Genomic DNA, 24,452 nt, shown 5'->3' with positions numbered 1-24,452 from the left:
CCCATGTCCTTTTATATCAAGATCACCAAGACCCAAGCTATACACACTTCTCTTGCAGAATACAGTAACATCTTTCCAAAGAGTTACCATTTTATAAATGGACTCTTTTTCTATGAATTGGAACTTTATTTTCAGTTAGAATTCCACCTTCTTTTAGAAGTCTAAAGACTCAAACAGTGATAACAGTTTAGAAATCTCTGTTATTTTCAACACAACTAAATTCTTACATTTTACAGTCCATTGGACATCTCTCTTAACTGATGTATATTTTGTGTAGAAATTTTCATTCCGTTTAGTAACATAACATTTTTTATTTTCCCTTTTAACTTCTCAGATGCTGGTTATCCTTTGTATAGCAGATTAATTGTTTGCCAGCTATACATATATGGCAAGACGCCCAGTATCAGCTGAGCTGTGAATATCAAAGTATCAAAATATCTCCATGTGAGAACTCTGCAAGAAACAAATACTGCCCTCTGCTTAATAAGAAAAAAGTAGAACAAACCAAAACCACCAAAAACACAAACCAACAAAACCCCAACAAAACTCAACACCTTTACTGAGGAAAGCTTTGATCTTCTAAAATGAATGTAAGGGAAAAAACATCATAAGCAAATTTTACCCTGCCAGAGAACTCTTGTCTAATCCATTTTCTTAACAGATTTGGTCTAATAATAGTTATTTCTCACATCTCTTTGTAAAATATTATGAGATCTACTGATAAAAACAGCTAAGAAATAAAATAATATTTATCTATAGTACAATTATACATCACAATGTGTACACTTTATATGCTTTCCTGAGATAATTTATTAATATATTGCTTATGATTACAACTAAGACAACTTACGCTTTTGAACCTATGCATAAAATGCATCACTTGTTTAACTACTTGCTCAGATCCTCCCACATCAGGTAGTTCAGCACCACCCCTGTATGGCTCCCAGAGAGCATGCACAACTGTTATGTAAATAGTTGTATTTTCTGAAAATGTACCCTCAATGTAATTTACAAAAATAATTTACTAATATAGATGTTTCACTAGCTGTCAGTTAGTCCAAGGTGGTTTGATAATATTATTTTCCAAATATATTTCCTGTTGTCTCTTCAGTTCCCCAGAAGGATCCAGTTTCAATTTTCATAACATGTTAAGAGTCCAGTTCTGTATAATTTATGCAGCATCAGGTTTTCTTGGAATTATGAGATACAAGTTGGGGAAAATTTCTTTTATGTCTTACCCTCTACTGCCTCATAGCACAAATCCTGGAATGCCCATTGACCACAAAGTAAGGTGCATTTCCATAGTAAGGCTGGTTAATCTATCATGAGAATGGTGGATGGCCTTCACTGGGACATGTGTCAATAAAAATACAGATGGTGAATTCAGATGGCTTTCTTGCACGGACAAAACCGCCTCCCCTCCACCCCCACTATTCAGTCTGGATCCAGATTTAAGAGTGTCTGGAACAAGTGGAGGTATATAGAATCATAGAACCATTTAGGCTGGAAAAAGACCCTTAAAATCAAGTCCAAGCGTTTAGCCAGCATTGCCAAGTCCACACTAACCCGTGTCCCTAAGTGGGACACAAAGCAACCTGCTCTGGCCTCAGATCTGACTGTGCTATGAGCAGAAGGTTGGACTGGAGACCTCCAGAGGTCCCATTCAACCTGATTTATCCTATTATAGTATGCTCTTGCAGTCACACTGTACAAGTCCAAGAACAGGTGTGGTATGTTTGCATTCAGGTAATGCAGCAATAGTCCAACCAGCTGGTGGTTTGACTGGTTAGTGGAGGGCTAAATAGACTTGTGGGACCAATTCTGTTGTCAAGCAACATTAATGAAAACCTGACATCCCCCAGATTCAGCAAAACCATCTATAGTCACAGATAGATGATACAGGCACAAACACACCTGTGCCATGCCTACTCTTCAATTTCTGAAGCCAGCCTACTCACACACCCTAGAGTAAGCCGGGTGCTTGCCAAACCACAAGATTATGAAACAAGGAGAGGCACAGGTTAAGCAGCAGCAGTTTACCCTTGTTATATTTTCTCTTTGCTTCTTTGTGTCTCTGTACATTCGGAATGTAAGTCCTTCAGAAGATAGAATGGGGTTTTCTCTTAGTGTCTCACATATTGACTGAGGAGGCAAAGCACTGTGGCTTCTGACTTGTAGTCTTAGATGTTGTGGTAGTACAGATGTTATGCAATAACAAGTATATGCTCCGAGACATTTTCAGGGCAAGGAAATAATTGTATCTGTTCAACTAATGTACCTCTGTAAGAAAATAATCCATTCTTTAGTGAAGCCCTTAGGAGATACTGTAGGTGGCATTTCTCTTGGCAGCATATTCCAACCATTAATGTCTTCCACTGTTAAAAAATGTGTGCCATTTATAATTAAAATTTGTTTCCTTTCAGTTTATAGGTATTTATCTTGTTATGCCTCTCACTGTGCAAGATTAAAGATCACTGTAGCCACCTTCCAGTCTGTTTGAAAAGCCAAGAAGATTGTGCTCTTTAAGTCTCTCCATACAAAGAATTTTCTCCTGCCTCAAGTAATTTCTCAGCATTCTTTTGACAACAAGGACACCAGAGGTTAGTGCACTATTACCACAAAAATCTGTTCAGTGCCATATCTAAAGGGGAAATTATGTCCCTTCCTGCTTGCCCCATCTCTGGTTCCCTTGTTATATATGCAAGGATTCCCTTATTTGCTTATACCATAGCATTAGACTGGTCCCTGACCACTCTAAATTTCTTTTCAGTCACCGCTCTCCACAACAAAGCCCCTCATCTCTGCAGACATGACCTGCTCACTGTATTTTTAAGTAACTCTACTTGAGTATATATTGAAATATACTGTAACTGAATGGGATGAATTTACCAAACAATGCAGATCTTACGATAACCCCAGACTGAATTTAATTTCTCATTTAGCTACTCTATCTTGACAGCATATCAATTTTGCTTTCTCAGTAATACCTCTGTTTTTCCCACTGATAGGATCCTGGCACTCTCCTGCCAGCTTTTCTGAGTAACTTTACCCTTCAGTGCTGCTGTTCAGTGCATCCCACCTACCAGTTTCCTGAACAAACTTGTCTGATCCTCTAAATCCAGGGCTGGTAATCTCCTACTCTCCTTCCTCAGACCGCAGAGGCTCATGTACTCCACTCCTCAGTCACTATAGCTCAGGCTTTGATAACCAAGGGTTCGATTACTACATCCCCTAGTTCTTTCTTGTTAGTGAAGACCAGATCCAGCTGTGAAACACTCCTGGTTGGCTCAGCCACGATCAAGAAGTTATCCTTGATGCCTTCCAGAAATCTCCTTGATTGCTTGCATCCTAATGTGTTATACTTGCAGCAGATATCAGACAGGCTAAAATTACCCCAAACTCCAGGGTTTGTGATCAAGAAACTTCCTTATTTGTTATTAAAGTTCTCCTCAGCAAATTGGCTAGCCAGTTGGCAAAGATGCTCTGGTTGCCTTTTGTCAGTGGATCTTGTCTCTTCCCAGCAATAGAAGACATGACTGATACCTTTTCTCAGACCAGGTCACTTACCATGCTGCTGTTTATGAATTACAGTCATTCTGTTTTCAAAACTCTGTAGCCTCAAGCATACACAAACATATGTACAGTCCTGGTCTACCCACCCTATTTTTCCTTAGCTCATCAAATATACTTAATTTTTGAGTAATTCCAATTGCCCCAAAGGGCTTGATGATGACAATTAAGGGATAATTTTCAATTCTATCCCTCATTTCCTCATATTTTACTCTAGTTTAATGGCTGATAGTATAGAAAGTGTTTCTGTATTTCCCCTCATTCTATGTGGCCTGAGTCCAGTTTGCTTAAAACACAGCAACTCAGTTTACACAGCATTTTGGAACAAAACCAGTCTCTCTGTATGTTACTAATTTAGCGTCTTCCCAGCTGCTCTGCTTAATCTCTAGCCACGATTACCCACATCTGCCAGATACAGGCCAGCACAGCCATATATTCTCCCCACTTTTTAAAATGTAGTCCAATATTCCAGAATGATTGAATTTTTGCCTTGGAACTAGAGACAGAAAGAGCATTTCAAAACAAGTATATTTTACCTTCTTTCTCTAATTTATGAGCAGGAAGAAACTTCTAGGCAATCTCTGACTTTCCGGTTGTGTGCCTTTCAAAATTTCCTGCCGTATTCTCTGGCCCGTACGGTTCTACTTGATGCCACATAATTGGTTCCAAACTGAATTACCTCCCAGATAATGGTATCAGCTTCTGCAATAGTGCAGTTGCTTTTCATGCTTTTCTGCTTCAGGGAGACAGCACATTGCCTTATTTTTCTCCTGTCATGTTTTGAAGATTTGGTCTTCCCTGGATGATAGAGGAGTACCTGTTGTGGTGGATCTGATTAATAGTGTAAGGAATTGTTTTGGAGATGTTTCTGGCAGCAAATGTATTTCAGTGGATGAACTGTTAGATATCTGAAGGTTTGACACTTCTATCCTGCTAAATACCCATTCTTGCTTTTTTTGCTCATAAATGGCCAATCCACTACTTTGTTTCTATTCTTTCTCATTCCCCTGATGCTGTCCTCCCCCATGGTTTCTGTGGCAACAGTTTCAGAATGTAGTCATCCAAGTACTATACTTTTGAAATATACAATTCTAGATGACAGGTATCATATAAAATGATTTTATATGGTATTTCAGAATATTTCAGGTTGCAGTAGAGTTCATAATTTATAATATTTTCTGAAGTCATATTCTTTATGTTTCAGCTGAAGGAAAATTTACTAGTCCATTAACTTAGTTGCTAAAGAACATTTACTTCTGAAGATCATAGAAATTGTAATGATTTAATGTTATAGATATTAAAATATATTTTTTACAGTGAAAGGATGTATTTATGGTCAAGACCTTGTGTGCATTGGCATTGTTTTTAATAATAATGCATCTTGATCTACTAGATTTTTGTTTATATACAAAAAAAAGACAGGGTGGCAGATATCTTGGCTAGCTTTGTGCTTCTTTAGTGCAGGTATCAACATCTTGAACAAGTCATCCAGATTTCTCTTACAGTCTGCAGACAAGCAACATGATTAAGCTCTTTCTCAAGTAGGTCCCTCAAGTACTTGGTATGACTACTCTACACATCAGCTTTACTTTTCAAGATGTCTGAGGTGGGGGCATGCAAATCCCAGACTCACAGAAACCAATGGGTTGGTCATCTACAGCCAAGGCAGGAAAAAGAAGACAGGAATTAATAGGCACGTGCCTTTCCACATCCCCATCCTCCTGGGAGGTACCCCAGAGAGACAGCTTTTACAGCTGCTGTTGCGACGAGAGAAGTCACTTGGAAGTTATCTTGGCATGAGTGACTGAGCTGATAGGAGGCAAAAGTTTTCTTAATGCCATTCCATAATTTTCTTTTATTGTTTAGCTGTGAGTTATGCCTATTCACTCTCCTCACCTCTCTGGGCCACACAGGAACTCTTTCCCTGGACTTCGCTCAGTATTTGCATTAAGCCATCACACACCAACTCCCCTCACCCCCAAGTCTCCCACTACCAGTGCTCACCAAGCACCTACTCATTAGATTTCAACTACTCTCTTTTTAGTCTAGAGAAGAGGAGGTGATCCTTCCCCTCTACTCAACCCTGGTGAGGCCGTATCTGGAGTGCTGTGTCCAGTTCTGGGCTCCTCAGTACAAGAGAGACATAGAGCTCCTGGAGCAGGTCCAGAGGAAGGCAACAAAGATGATTAAGGGACTGGAGCAACTCTCTTATGAGGGAAGGCTGATGGAGCTGGCCCTGTTCAGCCTCAAGAAAAGACGAGTGAGAGGGGACCTCATCAATGTACATAAGTATCTAAAGAGGAAGTGCCAAGAAGATGGAGCCAGGCTCTGCTTGGTGGTACCCAGTAACAGGACAAGAGACAACAGGCAGAAACTGATGCACAGGAAGTTTGCTTGAATATGAGCAAGACCACACACTGGAATAGGCTGCCCTGTTCAGAGAGGTTGTGGAGTCTCCCTCCTGGAGACATTCAACAAGTGTCTGAATGCAAATCCTTTGCCATGTGCTCCAGGATGGCTCTGCTTGGGTAGGGATGTTGGACCAGACGACCTCCAGTGGTCCCTTCCAACCTGATCCATCCTGTGATTCTGTGGTCAAGTATTGGAATAGGTTGTCCTAGGAAGTGGTGGCGTCACTACCCCTGGAGGTGTTTTAAGAGGCGTCTGGATCTGGCGTTGGGTGATGTGGTTTAGGGGTCACAGTGGTAGTGCTGGGTGGACGGTTGGACTTGAACATCTTAGAGGTCCCTTCCAACACTGACGATTCGATGACTCTGCATAAACGCCCGGGCCACCAAGGGACCTGACCACTCCCTCCACCCCTCCCGCGGCGCCAGGCGCGGCCAGCCGAGCATGGCCGGCCCGGGCGGGGCGGGAGGCGGGGCAGAGGCGGAGGGGCGGGCGGGAGCCGGGCGCTGACCCGGCGGGAGGCGGGGCCGCGCCGAGCCGGGCGGGGCGGGATCGCTGGGAGCCGGCGGCGCGGGCGGCGGGAGCGGGGCTGCGTGGCGGCGGTGGGAGCTGCGCGCCCGGCCGCGGGGGCCCCGCGCCGGCGGGGGCGGGGGGCTGCCCCCGCCGCCTGCCTTCCTTCGCTCCGTCCCTCCCTTCCCTTCCCCTCCTGCTCCCGCCCGGCCCGGCCCGGCTCCGCTCGGCTCGGCGCTGTGATTGGGCGGAAGATGGCGCTGGGCGGATGGAAATCCTAATGACAGTCTCCAAAATCGCCTCCATCTGTACCATGGTGAGTGAGGGGCTGGGGCTGTGCCGGCTCCCCGGGGGTGGGGACGCGGGCGGTGGCAGCGGCTGCGGGGGGCGGCCTGCGGGGGAGGCCGGGCGGGGGCGCGGGGCGGCGTCCGTGGCGCGGGGCGGGAGCGCTGCCGTGGGTGGCGGGCGGGAGCGGAGCGAAGTTAATCGGCTTTGGGAGACTCAACCTGGATGCGGGCGCCGAGGGGGTTGGGCTGGGCGGGCGGCGAAGCGCGGTCCCGACTGAGGACGGGGCTGGAGCGCGGGGTGACCAAGCACAGCCTTCCCCTAAGTGTGCCGAAAGCGGGGGCATCGCGTCCAGCTCGGGGCTGCTTACTGCGGGCGTGTGGTGGTTACGGTCGGGTTTCTGGAAGCGCCCTCCTTCTCCCGACACACTCCGTAGCGTCCCTGCTCTCCCTCCGAGTGCAGCGCGCCTGAGCTGGGGCTGGAATCGCCCATCAGCGGGCCGGTGCTCCCCGGGTTACCCCGACAAGTGCGGGCATCCCATCCCGCCCGATGGGCTCGGCCAGGCGCGCTCCTTGTGATCTGACTGGTGTGCATCGATCCTGGTCCCGTAGGAGGCTTCTCCCTGTGACTGCTTTCTCATTACTCTCTCTCGTGATGAATTAGAGCCAAAAGCAGAAGCACAGATGTGATAAGGCTCTCTCGGGTTGTTTTAAAGAGGGATGGGCGGCTCAGTAGATTCGCTGATGGAGGAGTGATGAATTTAAGGAAGGAAATATCCCTTAGTCAGTAGAAGTTACTGGTTGTCATGCAGAGGTGTGCTGATGGTTCATAGCAGAAGGTCTTGCATTTGTGCTCTCTTGTACCTGTTCCGTGGCCATGTGAAAGTTCTTGTTACCAAATCCGTTTCCACGGGGGAAGGAAAGAGATTATTAAGTGGAAGAACGCACTCTGTCATCTACTCTGTTAATTTGCCGAGTTGCTATTACAATGTCTCATAACATCAAACAGTGGGAAGTGCTTACATTTCATATTATTGGAAACTGATTTATGGTTTTCATGAATCTTGCTGCAAAGAGGCTTTAATGTCTCAAACAGATATTTCAGAGGTGGCCCATGAGAATTTTGAGTGAATGTCTGGAAGCCCATAGATGGGATTGCTCAGGTGGTGTTTAGTCACTGGCATAATGTTTTTTGTGACATGGGAGATGACATCTTTCAGTTTGGAATTAGAAGAGTCTGATAAAATTCTTGATAAATTCTTGAATTTATCAGCTGTATACTGATATCTTTTTGTGGCCAGATTTGTAGGACGTGTACCATGTACTTGAGGAGTTTCCATTCTCTGGAGGCAGGTTGTTGAGGAATCAGTGTGATTGATCCCTGAGCTGGGGTGATCTCCTTTTCTTGCAATTCTAGCTGACATCTTTTCACCCAGAGTTGGCCGCTGGCCTTTGTGTCAGCATAAATTCAGTGCTGGCCTCTTGATTTGGGTCAAGTGTCAGACCTCACTGCTCTGCTTCTGGACTGCATACAAACCCTAGGTCTGGACTGGCCAAGCAGATAGTTTAAGATTATTCTGTGTGTATGTTTATTAGAAATGATGTTATGTCACTGAGATTTAGGTCAATCCCAAACCAATTTTTTCAACTAAAAATCTTCTTATTACTAACTAAAGTATCTGTATCCATAAAGCTGAAATTCTGATGGCAGTTCGATATTATCTGTCCAATCATTGTCACGTGTGCTGAGGTGGATAAACTCCAGGCATAAGATTTTTGCTGGGCCTTTCTGATCCATGAGCTTTAATAGTATTGTGATATGGGACACCTAGCATAGGATACCAGCTGTAAAAGCTTTTCGGCAGTTAATATAAGATGGTGCTTAAAAGTATATCCATAAAGATAGTGTGAGGGAGCACTTGGTAGTTACTGTGGAGCTGTTCAGAAGTGTGGTTGTGGTGAGGCAGATCTTTTTAATTTTAACAAGAGTCAAATACTTATGTTTAAGCATATGTTTTACAAAATTGAGAAGGATTATAATTGCTGAGTAATACTATTTTTTTTTCTGGCAATGCTTACATCGTGTCAACACACTTTGATAAAGTGCCAGACAACTACCTAAGAATTCTCACAAGTTTTTCTTGCCTTTTCCCATGCCTCTTGCAAGAACTCTCAGACTGTTACTTCTCTTCTTATGATTACTTAGTACAAAACCAGTAACAGGCATTTTTTTCAAGAGACAGTTTGTGCCTACACAAACCTAGCATGCATGTACACTTATAATCTCTAAGAGCAGTCTAGAACTATTTTGAAAAAGCTCTTCCATTGCAATTCTGCATTTCACGACTTCTTTTTTTTAAATCTGAATTCAAGTTTTGCTTCTGCTGACTCATTTATATTTTATGCATCTTACCCTCGTTGTTCAAGCCCTGAATATTATAAAGCAGTATATTATGTTTTGCAGTACTGGCACGTTGTGTGGGTACAGTGAAGAGTGATAACCAGTATGTTTAGTTTACCTGTAGTACCTTTTGGGGATGGTCTTCCAAGAGGACATCCCGTCTGTGTTGATTGGTTCCTTTGTGTATGCTCCATTAGTTCATTGATCTACACCCCAGTGTTCATACTAATGTTAACAGAGCTCTTTCTGTAGTAATGTTTCCTAGTGTTGTGTCGCCTTTCAACTTCCTTAAAATTCTTTGCTCTATATCACCATTCCCATGCTTCCTTGTGCTGTACTAAGTCTTAATGACAAGGCTGGAGATTGTGGAAAAGCACTGGAAATACCTTTGCCCTTGAGTGGTTTAGCCACTGTTCCTGTTGTAAAATGCATGAGGTTAAAATTGTGTGGTCTATTTTTTTAAATTATTTTTAATGTCTTTGCAGTAAAAGTAGAACTTGATCTTTTACCCTCATCCATGAGTAAAACTGCAGTCAGAGTCTTACCTGACTGAACTGTTTGGGGTTTTTATGCATGGCTGAGGAGGGATAAAGTAACCCAGGCTAACTACAAGGAAGATGTGCCCCATGCTATACTCACAGATTGCATCTAGTACTTCTGCTTCTGTTGTCTAGAGTCCAGGAAACTCTTGCCAGCAGTTGAAAGGTATCAAGTCTTTGAGTCACAGAAGCAAAGAGAAGATAGAAATTACATTTGTAGCTTAAAAGCTATGAAAAGCCTCAAAGATGTCAGCCTCAGACATAGACAAGGAAGTTGTAATGGTAGTAGTACTTGTTTTCAGTGTTTCTTGTAGAAAGTGGTTGATGATGTTGGCACAACCTGGAAAAGTGTGATATTTTAAAACCATGCTAATCTAGGAGCTGTAGCATTAGACATCAAAATCTTCATGTTCTGGGTATTTGTCTGTGTATTCCCTTCTCTGCCTGGCAGCTCAGCATCTTGCATACAGAGTCTGTCACTGAACGTCTTCAGTGATGGTTTCAACCCCTCAGCACTGACATCAAATAGATAGTTTGTGGTTAGATGTTGACTGTGTGATGTAACAGTGTGTTCTGCATGAGGACCTCTGCTTATCTTACAATCCAAATTTTTGTTTCGTTTTTGAAAGGATTAAGACGTGGAGTCACGCTGAATGGCTGGCTCTTGTCCTTTTCCTGCCTGCCTCCTCTTGAAGGGCAGTTATGTTATGAGTACCCTTTTGCCCATTTCAGTCACATTTCACAAGGGTGAAGATGTTTCAGAGGTACTAGAGTTCAAACAAGCATGTGTGGGAAAGGCGTCCTAACAGAGGAAACAGACCCTGGAAGTGCCCAGCTGAGGGAAGGTTGCAGTGCACCTACCTTGAGTGTCACAGCAGAGAGGCTTTATAAAAACTCTAAATTGCAGGAAAAATTTGTAGCTAACTGTGGGAGAGGTGTGGATTTATGGGCTTTCTTACTGTTTCAGGAATTGTTTGTTTACAATAGGATTTTCAAACCTGATTGTGAAATCTGCACTTCATGTAAATTGATGTTTGCCAGAGTCTACAGCCAGCCAGAAATGGCTATGAGGTACTCACTCCTGTTCCTTCTAATTGCACTGTCTCCTCTGAGGCATGAATTGTAATACTTAAACATTAATTGATGATCAGGTTAACAGATTCCGCAGGAAGGTATACAAAGGATCCATGCTGGAAGAAGGGAGAATTGAGTAACAGCAAGGAAAGAAAAGTTATGGGAAAACCGCTTCAAAAGAGGAGGTGACAGAAAAATCCAGCAGAGAAGGAAAGGACTAAAGTAACACAGAGGAAACAGTGGTGTTGTGGCATTCCTTTATCCAGCTGTCTACCTTGCTCATGTAGCACGGTTGGCAAGAAGGAACATGTGCCGCTGCTGCTCATCTCAGCCACTGCATTTCACTCTGGCACCATGACCTGAATCTGCCGTGCTCCGTGGACCAGAGTGCTCAGGGACATGTTCTGTTGTGGTGGCTCTGTTGCAAGCACAGGAAATTTTGGAGAAGTATTTGTTAGGCAGCTGGGGTAAGAGTTTACACCACAGTGTGGAGGTTCACTTGTCTGTTGGAGTTCTTATCAGGAGACTATTTCATGATAAACATTATACTAAGATTCAAGCATGGTTGTGACATCTGTCATCATCATTTTTGTAGCTGTAATATGCTACAATATGGTAATAAAAGATGAATGTTTTTATTTGGTCTTTAAACTACTGGGTTTGTGACACTTTTTAGTATACTAATTAATTTAGACAATTTCGTTTTCAATTTTCATCAAAGTAGGAATTTGACTCTAATATAAAACAATTGTCAAATATGAAACACAAAAAATTCTTGAAGTTACGTAGTTGTAAAGCAGTATTTATACCAGCACAGGGAATTATTTAGTTGACGTATTATTTAGGTGGATAATTTTATTTATGTAAGTGTTCCATTTTCTTTTTACGCGTACATGTGTATATTCATCTTGCAAGTTCTAAGCTCAAAGAAACAATGAAATACGAATTTGGACTCTAGTCTTGGCAGCAGGATTTTTAGCTGTGTCAGTGTGAACACCTGATCCTGTTACTAGACAACACTGGAATATTTAGATCGGTCAGTTATGTGCTCCTGAAGCAACTCAGTTGCATTAAAACTTATACGAATGATTCTGTAAAAATGTGGCAAAAGGGGCTTTTCTCTTCAAATTTCTTGAGGGAAAGAGGTGTATAAAAGCCGTGTGGAAGGGGTAACTTTTGTTTTTGTAGCTTAGGAAGATTGCCAAAATTAAATGCTTTTAACAAATTATTTATTTCAGTAAGGTGTGCCTAATCTTTCAGCTGAGGGAAAAAAAAAATCTAGATCTTTTTTGTAGTGTAAAACCAGAAGGTTGTATTAACATGAGTAGACCAGAATAGGAACACATTTTTACCACCTCTTATAAACTTAAATTCTTTTTATGATTCCATGAGCATGGGAAGTTATAAAAGCAATATATTTGTTTTCTGAAACTGGAATTACGTAGGTTAATAAAAGCATGTGAAACACATCACAGGATGCAGTTTAGCAAAAACAACGATTGAGCAAATGTGTTTTCCCCACTCACCCTGCATTTTAGGTAGTAATTTTTCTGAAATATTAACTTGTCTCTGACTTGGGTATTCAAAAGGATACGCCGTCATACACAAGGAAGTGTGACTATATGTAGTTGTGAAGGAAAATACATTGTGAATGTTCAGTGGGGCTCAAAAAGATTGGCTTGGTAGACATACCAAATACAAAGAGAAATTAATTTTGTGATTTGGTATAATTTTCCTTACCCAGGCAGAGGTGTTTTTACTTCATACTCAAAAAATCTTTTGTCTTAGCTGCACATGATATGAATATATATGTCTTAGACTGATTAATTAGTAAAATAACACTATTTGGAAGTATTTAAAAAGTATTAACTGAAACTATCCAAATATTTCATGTATTAATAATGCATGTTCATTTGTAAAGAAATGAACAAAAAGGATTATTTAATTACACTAGTATTTCGATGCTGCTTCCTGGCTGGAAACAGTATCAAAATAATTGCATTTCAGTCTTGGTTGCAATTGAAGCAACAAATATAAACTGATTTAATATAGCTGTTTTCTTTGCTCTTAATCCTGATTCCTATGAATACATGGAAAAGTATGAATTCACGTATTCTGATAAAACATAACTGGAAGAGCAGAATTCTGCATTTCTTCGTTAAGAGAGGATTCCTTCAGTCATAGTGCATTAATTAGTGCATTAGGCTGTGAAATTCTCCATATCTTCACTAGTGGCGCAGACAAGGATAGCGAAAAAAAAAGAGTGAAAACACTAGTGAGTGCTTCTATACTGAGATTTATTTTTGCAAATTATAGATAATTCCATTAATTTTACACTTGTTCAGGAACATTGTTCTTCCTGATTACTGAATTTCCCTTTTACTTGTAATGCCTTTTGGTCACTAGGAAAGGTGATAGTTCTGTGTTGTGTGGTGGTATTGTTAATTTACCTATAGCTAAGGTCATGTTTTAGAGATTTGGCTTATATATACACCCGTGCAACATGGTTTAGTTGTATGAACCACCTTTAATCAGTGTTGTTCCTTTTCTTGAGCGAGGTGGAGGGCATTGTAAGGAAGGATCTAGCATAGTGCATGTGTGAAGGGAGAAATGGATCTTCAGGATGTTGGTGACAAATGTAAGTTGACAAGAAATTTGTTTTAAAGGTGAAATTTTGATTTTACTCAGGAAGTTTACAACTTAATCAAACTAGAGGGTAAAGCTGTTAAACTACTGCAAAGATAACCCACAAAGCAATCAACTGATACTTACTCTAGAAAGGGATAGATCAAAGCCCCTCTCCCGTGCCAGTAAAAAGTGTAAGCTTCCAAGCATGTTAGGCTGGTTATGAATCAAGCCTTTGTAAGGGAAATTCTGCCTGCCAGGTTGGATGGTAATGACAAGGTAGGACACTTCAAAACTGCAATTGTTTGCCTGCTTGCTGACATGTTTTTAGACAGTATTTTTAATATAGGGTGGCATACCAGTTTACCATGCTTTGGTTTGCATTTTGGGAGCACTCTTAGAGTGCACAAATTAGATGGCTTTTGAAGGAAACTACATCAGACAACACAGTTCAGCTGCAGCTGGTATTCAGTCACAAAACCAGCCTACAACTAATCTGGCAAGAATGCTGTGAAACCCAAAGTGTGTGTGTCAGATCCTAAGCACCAACTGATTTGTTTCACAGATTGGCTCCAGTTATCCTATCCATGTGTCAGCTGTTAGTGTGTCTCAGGAGGACTAGTTCAACATGTAACACCGCAGCAGTGTGGCCTCTGAGGCTGTGAGGAAAGGCAATAATAAAAATGGAAATGGCATTTAATAATATTATTGTTTCAGCAAGTGAAAAACTAAACAAAAAAACCCATCTGCGTTTGTCTGTGCTTTGTTTTTTCTGCCCTTTTCCATTGAAATGGATTGCATCAGTGGGTTTTTTTAGTTTATTTTAGTAATTTGGGAGGATGTGTATTTATAAAATGTGAAAATTGGGAAAATACAACTGTACTCAATTCAAAGAAAATACACTTTCCTATTCCACTGTGTTTCCTGGGCTTTGATTCCACTAAACTGAAATAAACCCCTCATCTGGCTAATGTTAAATGTGTTGATTTGTAGAAAGCTCAAGCTCTTTTAAAAATAAAAGTTGAGAAATTTAATTAAGGGGCTTCCGTGGCAAACACAGATTCTTATCCCTTCATTAAGAAATTAGCATTTACGGTGATATTTATAAATCCAGTAGTATAGCTTTTTTCTTTAACTTGATGGGGGATATAAGCAATAAATGTTCAACTGGTTTGAACATGATTAAATAAAGGTTACATGACATATCATTTTGAAGGGTGAAATCCGCAATAGTTCAGTTTTACACCTAACTTTCATTAGATTTGTGAAGATTTTTGTATAGTCATTGATGGTTTAATGTTTCCAAGATAATTTTCAGTAACAGATAAAAAGCAAATCTTGATTTCATGTTGTGTTCTTGTAAACACACCTTAGTTGCTGAACTTTCCACTTTGTAAAGGTGTATTTCATCAGCTATGAGAAATTCGTGTTTTCTGTGCCTGTATCTCTTTGCTGGAAGGGGGTTAATGTAAGGCACTGCTAGGTTGTGTAGCTGTATAGCTTTTACACTGATACAATGCAAAAAGTGGTAAATCCTAGTACTACTGCAATATTATTAGCGTTTTGGACTTCTGCTGTGCCTCTGTTCCTTCTCATTTCTGGGTAATGACCTTGTGTGCTTCCCCTCAGAAGGACAAGGGAAATTGGAGGTGGAGGTACTGACCAAACTTACTGATGTCTCCTTCTGTCCCCTATATAATATCAAAGCCAGGTTGCAGTGTGGGGACTGAACACCTGTTGTATGTGTTATTAAGTGAGCCCCCCAAAGAAGAGGGATTTATTTGGGGATTTTCCCCAGCGATCCCATTTAAGTGGCAGAGGAATCAATTATCTGAAGTACCTCAGCATAGAGCACAGCCTGAAATTTCCTGAGTCTAGTTCCCAAGTCCAGTAAGTCCGACTTGGCTGATGAAAAGAGAGACACTCCCACTTCTGCCTTAAACCTCTGCTGTCCTCATGTCCAAGAGGTGATATAGTACCGTAATAGTTGGTGGTCCTGCAGTGCTCCCCCCCTGCATCTGTATTTGCATGATGGAAGAGTCAGCTGAGACTGATAACATGTACTGTAATCACAGCTGGGAAACATTTTGAAGCAAGGGGTAGTTAGGTTTTAAAATAGCTTTTATGGGTCAGTTGTGAACATGCATTTTAGTGTAGTCTCCCTGTGTTTCTGCTTTTGCAACCAATACACTGTGCACAGTATAAATGATCACTTTGGAGGGAGAGATAGATCCTGTATGACAGACAAAAAGAGAGCTGTAAAGGGAAGTCTGAGTAGCTCGAGGGTTTTATATTGGTGTAAAACATCCCTGCTGGTTTGTACTAACATTCATAAACAGCTGCATTCAAACATAGATGATGCAGTGCTTTGAAATCATGTGAAAGTCTGAGCCTTGAATGAAGCACCTTTGAATAATTGGAAAACCATGACAATCTTGTAGTATCTCAGCATGTCTTTCTTATTGCCAGGTTGGATCTTTATTGTGCTAGAAAACTAAATACAGTGTTCAGGTCTGTACAAACAGAAACATCAATGTTTGTATCATAATATTTTCCTTTCAAATATAGAATAAAGCAGCTACTCCACCCTAGCTTCGAAAAGAGAAGGAATTTCCTTAAGCCTGCTCTTGAATTTATTTTTAAAGAAGTAGAGATTTTAACAATAGTATAAAAGGCCGCCACAGTTCCTTCTTTTTCCTGGTTTATTTGTAATACTCACCTTGCCAGAGCTTGTGGGTGCATTTAAATAAGGCTGCAAAACTAAATATTCAGAGTCACAGAGTGCTTTAATCTTAAATGAGGGTTTATACCCCTTTTCCTCACCACTATAATCTCCATTTGAGAACAGCTTCTAAGTAATAAGCCCTGCAGCTAAATCCCCAGTAACGGAGAGGCTTTATCAAACTGGGTAATTGGAGGGGATGTGACTGGTGAAAGCAGCTGGGGCTGTGCTGTGAATGGAGAAGAGCTGTAGTGTCTCAAGTGTGGAGTTTTGCTATCTTTTGCCCTGTTCTAGTTAAAGTTGGTACCTCCTAATGGGCCTTTGAGCATGTGCTTCCAGTTTCAGAACTGCTGAGGTAGTTTCTGTAAAGTTCTGCAGTACCAGGGTCATACCATGGCAGATGCCACGTTGTATACATTTTGATACAGTTCTAGTTTTCATTCTGTTCCACTTCTTCCTGTCTGTAGTTAATCTGTGCAATCCTGTGTGCTGTTTTTAGTGCACTCTGTGATTTTGATTTAATTTAATTATTGTGATAGCCTATGTAAGGGCTATTTGCTATATCTTTGGTGTAAAGAAAGAACTTGTTGGGAGGGAGTTGCACCTGGTTTTAAGGTTCTTTGCTGTATATTATGTGCTATTTTAGCTGCAGTTAGACTTGCTGGAATATTCATGCTCATGTATTAGTCCCATAGGAGAGAGAGAGAGAGAGATAGATAGATATCAGTTTTGTTGTGTGCAAAAAGTTGCATGTGTTTCCATTTCTCTAAAAGCAATCAGTGTAAGAGCTCATAGAAAGCTGGGGGTTTTTTTGTTCTCTGAATTTTCCAGCATAGAGGTTTTTCTGTCTCTAAATAAAAAAGAAAACAACACTTTCCTTTGAAACCCAGTGTTTACTGCTCCAGTTCAGTCAACACCCACAGAATAACCAAAGTTACTTGCTCTGGCTTCTTTTTGAGGATCAGACCCAACAGATTTTTTTGGGCAAAGGCTGCAGCCTTTGTAATGCACACCATCAGTAGCTGTACTGCATTGTCTTTTAGTTTTACAAAGTTCAAGGTGTTTAGCAAAGCACTTTGTACAGCTTGTGTTTTCAGTGTAAGTGGAACAGACTTATGAACAATCTGCATCTCTTAATTTCTTCTGAAGTGTGCTTTACAGAATGCAAGTTAGACTTGTTAGAAGGAGCTTGCCAGTGGGCCTTGTATGACCTGCTTTGCATCCTGCATTAGTGCAAGTGCTATTAAAGTAATTCGACTCTGAAAATAATAAGTACAGAACATCAAAACAGTGTAATTGCATGAAAATATGTGAAAATTATATAACTTTGAGATGTTTTTGGACAGAACATATTTGGAAACATCTCTAAGGTAATTTTTAGTTGTAATCAGTGTGTTTTGCAGGGGTTTTTTATGGATGGTTGATTGGTTTTGATCATTTATCCTTGCCAAAAATTTCTTTTTCCTCAGCAGCTTAAATTCACTGTTGCCACTCTAATATTTTGCTACTTTTGATTTTCTTCTAGGGCGCCAATGCCTCAGCTTTGGAGAAAGAGATTGGTCCGGAACAATTTCCAGTCAATGAGCACTATTTTGGTTTGGTTAATGTGAGTTTCAGACCGTAACTTACTGCTTTGAAAGGACAGGGAATGGGTTTGTTAAATAACAAGACTGTAATGATGAGTGAATACTTAAAAATATGAAAGATGTAGTCACTGGATATTCATTCTATTGAAATGTGTTTCAGTACTTAGGGTATTCATTGAAATATGCTACTGAATTGTTGAGATGGGCTTTCTATTGAATACTTCATTTCATTTTATTGGTTGTAGGGTAACTTTTACATCATTTTCATGTTACTAAAATGTCTAAATCTTAAGAAGGCTATTTAAAATATGTAGTTTGTTGTTCATAATATGCCAATGAAGTAAAATAAATACATAAAAAGAAAAAAAATCTTGTGAAAGACTATTGATGATATGAAGTATTTATGTCTGCTATTTGTATTAAGATTAAAAAAAAAAAACATAGCCCAAAGGGGAAAGCAGTGGTGGAAAAAAAAAACCTGGATTGTTTAAATCAATAATTGGTTTTAAGGAATGACATAAACTTTAATTTCTGGTATTACTGATGAAAAACATATTTTGTTAGAAATTGCATTGTACTGATATGAAATATTATTCCCTTTATTGGGGCTTCAGAAACTACATAGTTTGAGCAAGCTGGTCTAACAAGAGCTATTGTCTGGCTTTTCTTAATGAAACTGATTATTTAAACGTTGTCTTGGTGGCTGGAACGTGTCTCTACCTCCAGGTGCTTAGCACTGACCTGGTTCAAGAGTCTCCAATCCGAGCATGCACTGTGGAGTCTGTAAACACTGATAAGCTGACTTCCATGCATCTCAAAATACCACCACTTAAATTTAAGTGATTTCTTTTCCTTTCTCATGAAAGCTGAAATACCCTCCAAATGCCGCGTTATCAGAAGAGGAAATTCAGGAGTTTCACTGTTCATACCTGTCAGTTCTGCAGCTGAGCTTAGGCTTTCCATTTTTCCAATAACAGGTTTTTGCAAATCTCTTACTCTGTTGACAGATAAACTGTTTTTTCCCAATTTCTTGTCCAAGTCCAGAGAGGATTTAAGACTTAACAGTGAAATTGTATTGCACACCTAAGCTTGAAGTTTTTTTACATAGTTTGTACCCTTAAGAGGAGGCTCAATAAAGGACAGTCCTCCTAATATGTAATGAATATCAACAAGTTCTGGCTTTTTGTACTCAAGAGGGAGTAGAAATTTGAGGGAATATGTGTCATTCAGCCCTCAACCATGCACATAAGAGACAGACAACTACAATATATCAGAGTGCTTTTAACTTTCTGTTTACTGCAGGAATTTTGCTTATTTTAGCTTCAAACAATAAAATTTTATGGACTAAAATTTTCTGCATTGTAACATATAATAAAATGGGATCTGTTATATTTATGGCACACTGGTGCTGGTTTTCAGGTACAGTGGTTAGCTAAGGAAGTTCAGTGATGGTGATGCCTGAATGGTTTTAGATCTGTTCTGCAGGTTGTGTTTACTAACACAGCACATATACACCATGAATGTGTAATAAGCCCGCAGCATGTAAATCTGCCAGGAAGAGTGAAAGTAACAAATTGTGGCCAATGACTGGAAAGAATGACAGAGATAATGATGATGAAAAGAAATACTAGATAATTAGATAATAAATTAGTACTATTAGATTGAGAAGCAATAGAAATCACAATTTTTGCCTTCATTGATTTCTCTAATTTTTGGTAGCAATTACAAGAAGTGAATCTCCTAGATGTTCATTAACATTTACTGCTAAATTTTTCTAATTTGTTCATTGATTTTGTTTGTCCTAGCTTTGTCCAGAGTAATAGAAAAAAGTGAAATGATGTGTAAGTCAGTAGCTTTCTTCTAACTGTGTGATAGCTAGCCATTTGAGGTGTCTGGAATACAGAAAAGCATTTTAGATAAAGATGACAATCCTGAAACAGAGCTCTGTCAATTTATCCAGAGGCAGCATAAAAGAAGCGGAGGCAGAAGCACTGTCTTATCTCTTTTCCAGCTTTGTGGTAGAATCTAGGGATTGTTCAGAGGATCTGCTGAAAAAACAGTTTGAGAGGTAAAAGAAGGCCTAAGAAAGGGCAATTATGGGAAACATATGGATGACCAGATGGTTGATGGGAATGGAAAATTCATCTTAGAGGGGCAATACCATTCACTAAATCAGCAGGAAATATGTGAGATATGTGGTAAAATGAAAGTGTTAGTAGTGTGATGTCCCATGCATATGGACACCCAGGATCATCAAGTCTGCTTATCATTCTTCTTTCCCTCTTCAGTGCAGTAATGCAAACTAGTCAAATCTATGTGCTTCACAAATTAAATCAATCATTTTATCCAGTGAGCATGAAATAAGATATTTAATCTCAAAGAGCTGCTCTGGGAGCTTTTCAGCAGTTTACCAGACTTGTAGAGCAGAAGGTTTGGTTATTCAGTCCCTTGCAGTGGATCCGTGTGTTTTGTAGAAATCCTATGCTAATGGAGTGGCCCATGTCAACAAGGAGAAGTTGTTAGAGCTGCCAGTACATCAGAGCTAGGAGGAACCCTAGAGCTGCACAAAGACAGTGTTTCAAGCAGATCTAAGTTCTTGTAAATCCCTTTGTTGAATGGAGTTTAACAACCACATTTCTTCCCAGCTGTATGTGCATCAGAAGAGTAAACTATAAGTGTTCATGGATGTGCAGTGGTTTTGTTGCAGTGTCTTTGTTTTCCCTACTGTCTCATTCTTCTTATTTCCATATAGGTTTAGGTGCTGTAACTTTGATTTCAGAATTTAAAAGAAAAAAAAGGGGGGGGGGGTGTAAAATGTAGAGAATGCAGTATTTTTGTGAAAGGAAACAGTCTGATTTCTCAGAATTTAGTACAGAAGAACAGTATGAACTGATAATAAGAGAAAATGTGGATTTCTTTGCATCTCTTAGAAGTACACAGTGTAAGATGGTCTTTCTTATATTTTTTACTGCTCTTCTGAAGCTGGCTGGCCAAGCATGAAGTTACACAGTGCAGGGCTTGCATTCCCAAGTGTTGTGGCTCTGAGGCAGTGCTGGCTGGAGTGGGGAGGAGTCGTAGCAGAGCCCAGTGCTGGAGACCCAGGATTAGAAAGCAGAGTATAGGTGTCGAGTGGGTGGTGGGAGGATGGGGAGACTGCAGCAAGGTGTTGGGTGTTTCTCTGTAGTGGAGTCAAAGATGGGAACTAAAGTAATAATGGTGGTAAGACCAGAATGTATTCATTTATCAAATTGAGTATTTGCATCGTCTAGAAGCTTCCCAGCCTTTTCCCCCATGTTGTTTAGTACAGGTGCCATTTTAATTTTTTTAATGATTGGAAGCATTTATTTTAAAAATATTTTGAGTTTTGAAGTGATAAAGACTGATGCTTTAGAGATAAAACAAATGTGAACTAATTAAATTTTCTTCAGGAGTTTGCTTTCAAACATTCTTCTATTGCCTGCTGTGTTTCTGAATTTGGTCAGAGAAAGCCTTTTATGAACTTAATCTGGTTGCTTTTATTTCATACTCGCAGGCATGTAGGTTAACATACATTCATATTAAATTAATCTGAATTTTGTTCAGTGTTCTGAGGTCTTCATATTTTGTTTGTCTCTCACTGCATGGTTGCCTTCCTAATTAATTTATTATCAGACTGCTCCTTTTTAAAATTGGAATCTCATGAAATTTCTAATTTGCTTGCTTTTCATCTTTTGACACTTGCTGTAGAAATTTTAGCACTTTTCCAATTTGATTAAACTTTAAGAACTTTCTTAACCTTTTAATGTAGTTCTCTTTTTATGGCAGTTTCTAATTATAAACTCAAAAATAGCTTACAATATTAAATGCTTTGTCAGAAGCTACTGTGTGATTCATCAGCTTCCTTTAAGGTAAAAAGCCCTAGTTTTTCTCTTAAGTTCATTGACTTGTTTGTGGATTTGGACCACAAAGAAGCTAATATAAGCAGTTTCCTCGCCTAAATAAAGAAAAATAATGTATTTTAAACTCATCACTTTTTAATATGGATACCTTAATGACATCTTAATATTTTTTTTAAATATGCTTCTTACTTATTCTTTGAGTGTGTCTTGGTTATTTAGAAAGTAGTTCTTCAAATTCCATTAGTTTAAAATAGAGGAAAGTAATTAATTTTTAAGTTTTGTAATGAAATTGCATTTTTGCAATGCATCTTGTTTGTCTTAATTGGGAGAGAGCAAAAAGTAGTTACCTCCCTGTTATTCCTAAGATGTGAAGGCTTTTAGCTCTTTTTCTCTATTGAAGGAACCTGCTCTTAAAATAGCTCTAAAGGCTGTCTTTGCCACATAAGTTTCCCCATCACAGTAATGAAGTCTCGGAATTTGCTATCTGTATGTGCTGCTGTCTTTATATAACGTAAATCTGAATGTTATTTCCACATTTTGCAGAATGTGTGTCGTAAGTACATGCTTCCATTTGCAAGTTGCGTGACTGCAGCTGAAAGATTGGATTACTTGCTGAGGGCCTTGTAAAGATGTTTCCCACACTTTCAGTGTTGGATAATAGGTTTCACTGGAGGAGGGCAGCATAAGATTAGAATGGCAGCATAAAATTAGAATGGCTTTATCCACTGACAGCTCACAACGCCTTCACAGATGTGATGGGGACGTTTGCAGTGTCGGGGTGAGCTGCAGACAGTGTCAGTGATCTCAGGTGCCTGAAGGAGTCTGGGGAAGGGGGACATCTGGAGTGTCCCACCTGTAGTGTCCTGGTACAAAGTGGGTTACAGATGCTTTTCCTGCTGACTCTGCTTTCTCCTTTCAATCCAGTGGCTTGCCTCCTTCAAAGTGTGCACATCCAAATTGTGCTCTCCTTTCCTTGCAATCTTGATTTCAAGCTACCAACTGCCATAGCTTTGAATCCTGAGCAAACCATGTCACATTGGCATTCAGGAGTTTCCTTAAATCAATCTTGTCACCCTGGAACAAGAACTGAAAATGTGGGAACTGGTTACAGTAGTTATTTCTGACTTCAATGGCAGCTATTAAGATTTGGAGAATCTAATTTCTGTAGTGTCTGACTGTATTTTCAGCTGAATTTCTTCACAGTTCAAGGTCATGCTGTGCCTGTTCTTTGCTGTTGTGGCTGATGTGTGGTAGACAGAGAGATATTTTTACCTGGGCATATTTTGGTAGCTGTGAAATTGGGGGTATTTGTTTGAACATTTTGACCCAAATAGATGTAAAATATTACCAGTAAGTTAAAATTTAAGTGAGACAAAATTAAATAGTATTGTTCAAATTTACCAAGGTTTTTTGTGCATTTACCTACTTGGTAATCCTTTGTGTGATATTAATATGGTTTTTCTACCTTAAAGTCAGGAAGAAACATCTTGCAGAAAGTTGGCCCCTGCTTATGCACTCTGTTATAGTTTGGAATTAATTTTACCCCTCTACCATAATACAATGCAAACTAATAGATCTGTCTTTTGTTTTGTAGTTTGGGAATACGTGCTACTGCAATTCGGTTCTCCAGGCACTTTATTTTTGTCGACCATTTCGAGACAAAGTCTTAGCATACAAGAGTCAGCCAAGAAAAAAAGAGAATCTCCTTACATGCTTAGCAGATCTCTTCCACAGTATAGCCACCCAGAAGAAAAAAGTTGGAGTAATACCTCCCAAGAAATTTATAACAAGATTACGAAAAGAAAATGGTAACTTTTTTTTCTTTTTCTTGTGTAATAAATGCAGCAATTATGATTTAATTCTGAAGTTTACGTAGTGGAATACCTATATATTTGTTACACATAGAAAGTGTTCTTGGTGCTGTAGTATAAACAAGAGGTGGCCCCAGGATAAGGGTGTAACCCTGGAGCAGTTTTGAGAGAGAATCCTTGTGTCTCTCTGTCCCCTCATGTAGAGCTAAAGTGTATTGTCATATTGTCACTGGCTGCTTATGAAATTTCTTGCTAGTTTTGTTTCTCTGTGAGTTTTAAATTTGTAATCAAAATTCGCTGTAAGACCTTTGTTTTAAAAAAATACTTTTTGAATGGAGGAATCAGTCTCCCAGATTGAATGTGTAGAAAGACTTGTCCATAAGAATCTAGCTTAAAACCCCCCACCATTTTTAAATTGATTTAGAATTTATGCAATATGCAATTTGACCTACTTTTTAAAGAATTAATTAATTTTAAAACCACTAAGTAGTTTTGGCAAATTGTTTTTTAAATGTCATTGTTATCCTAAATTTCAAGAGATTTCTAGGGATTTTTCACATTTCTTGTTTCTTCTCTGCAGGGCTAATTGGTCAGAATGTTTTAGTAAATGATTTGATGTTAAAATAGAAATGAAGCCTTGTAATCTACTACTCAGTTTGGATGCATTTTTATAAAACTACAACTTTTTTTTCCCTTAAGAAGTAATTACTGTATTTAAATAAACTGTTTGATGTACTGTACTTAACACTGCTGCGATAGATATGTTCACACTATTGCAATCTTTCCAAGGCTATGAATGGAGACTTAAAAAACATTTAAATGGTATGATGACTATCTCTGTCGTAAAAACAAGAAATAAAATATTATAATGACATTCCTAGTTTGACATGGCTGTTCCAGCAAATGCACACCGTGAGTTGTAATGTTATTGTTAAAAAAAAAGCTCTTGGGTGCGGTACTTGCCTGTGCAGCATAGGAAACTCAAATTCCCTTCTTTGGCACTTCTACTCAAGTAAGTGTGCTTGTGTTTGATACAGGTGCAG

The 24,452-nt window shown here is 39.7% G+C and overlaps 1 protein-coding gene across 2 annotated transcripts in view; it reads left to right on the top strand.

The window, feature by feature from the left end:
- Window positions 1-6,627: 6,627 nt before the first annotated feature.
- Window positions 6,628-24,452, top strand: part of USP12 (ubiquitin specific peptidase 12) — a 32,866-nt gene continuing 15,041 nt past the window's right edge. The window contains exons 1-3 of one of the 2 annotated variants that reach the window (XM_032099483.1): window positions 6,628-6,805; window positions 17,660-17,740; window positions 23,193-23,406. In XM_032099483.1, the coding sequence (XP_031955374.1) occupies window positions 6,758-6,805; window positions 17,660-17,740; window positions 23,193-23,406 (343 nt within the window). In that variant the 5' untranslated portion in view covers window positions 6,628-6,757. The remainder of the gene's footprint in view (window positions 6,806-17,659; window positions 17,741-23,192; window positions 23,407-24,452) is intronic. The other variant, XM_032099482.1, reaches the window with a different exon arrangement.

Source organism: Corvus moneduloides, chromosome 2 (assembly GCF_009650955.1).
Source record: "Corvus moneduloides isolate bCorMon1 chromosome 2, bCorMon1.pri, whole genome shotgun sequence".
In the NCBI taxonomy this organism is placed as follows: Eukaryota; Metazoa; Chordata; class Aves; order Passeriformes; family Corvidae; genus Corvus; species Corvus moneduloides.
Note: the sequence above shows the minus strand (reverse complement) of the source record. Positions and strands in the feature narration are given on the sequence as shown.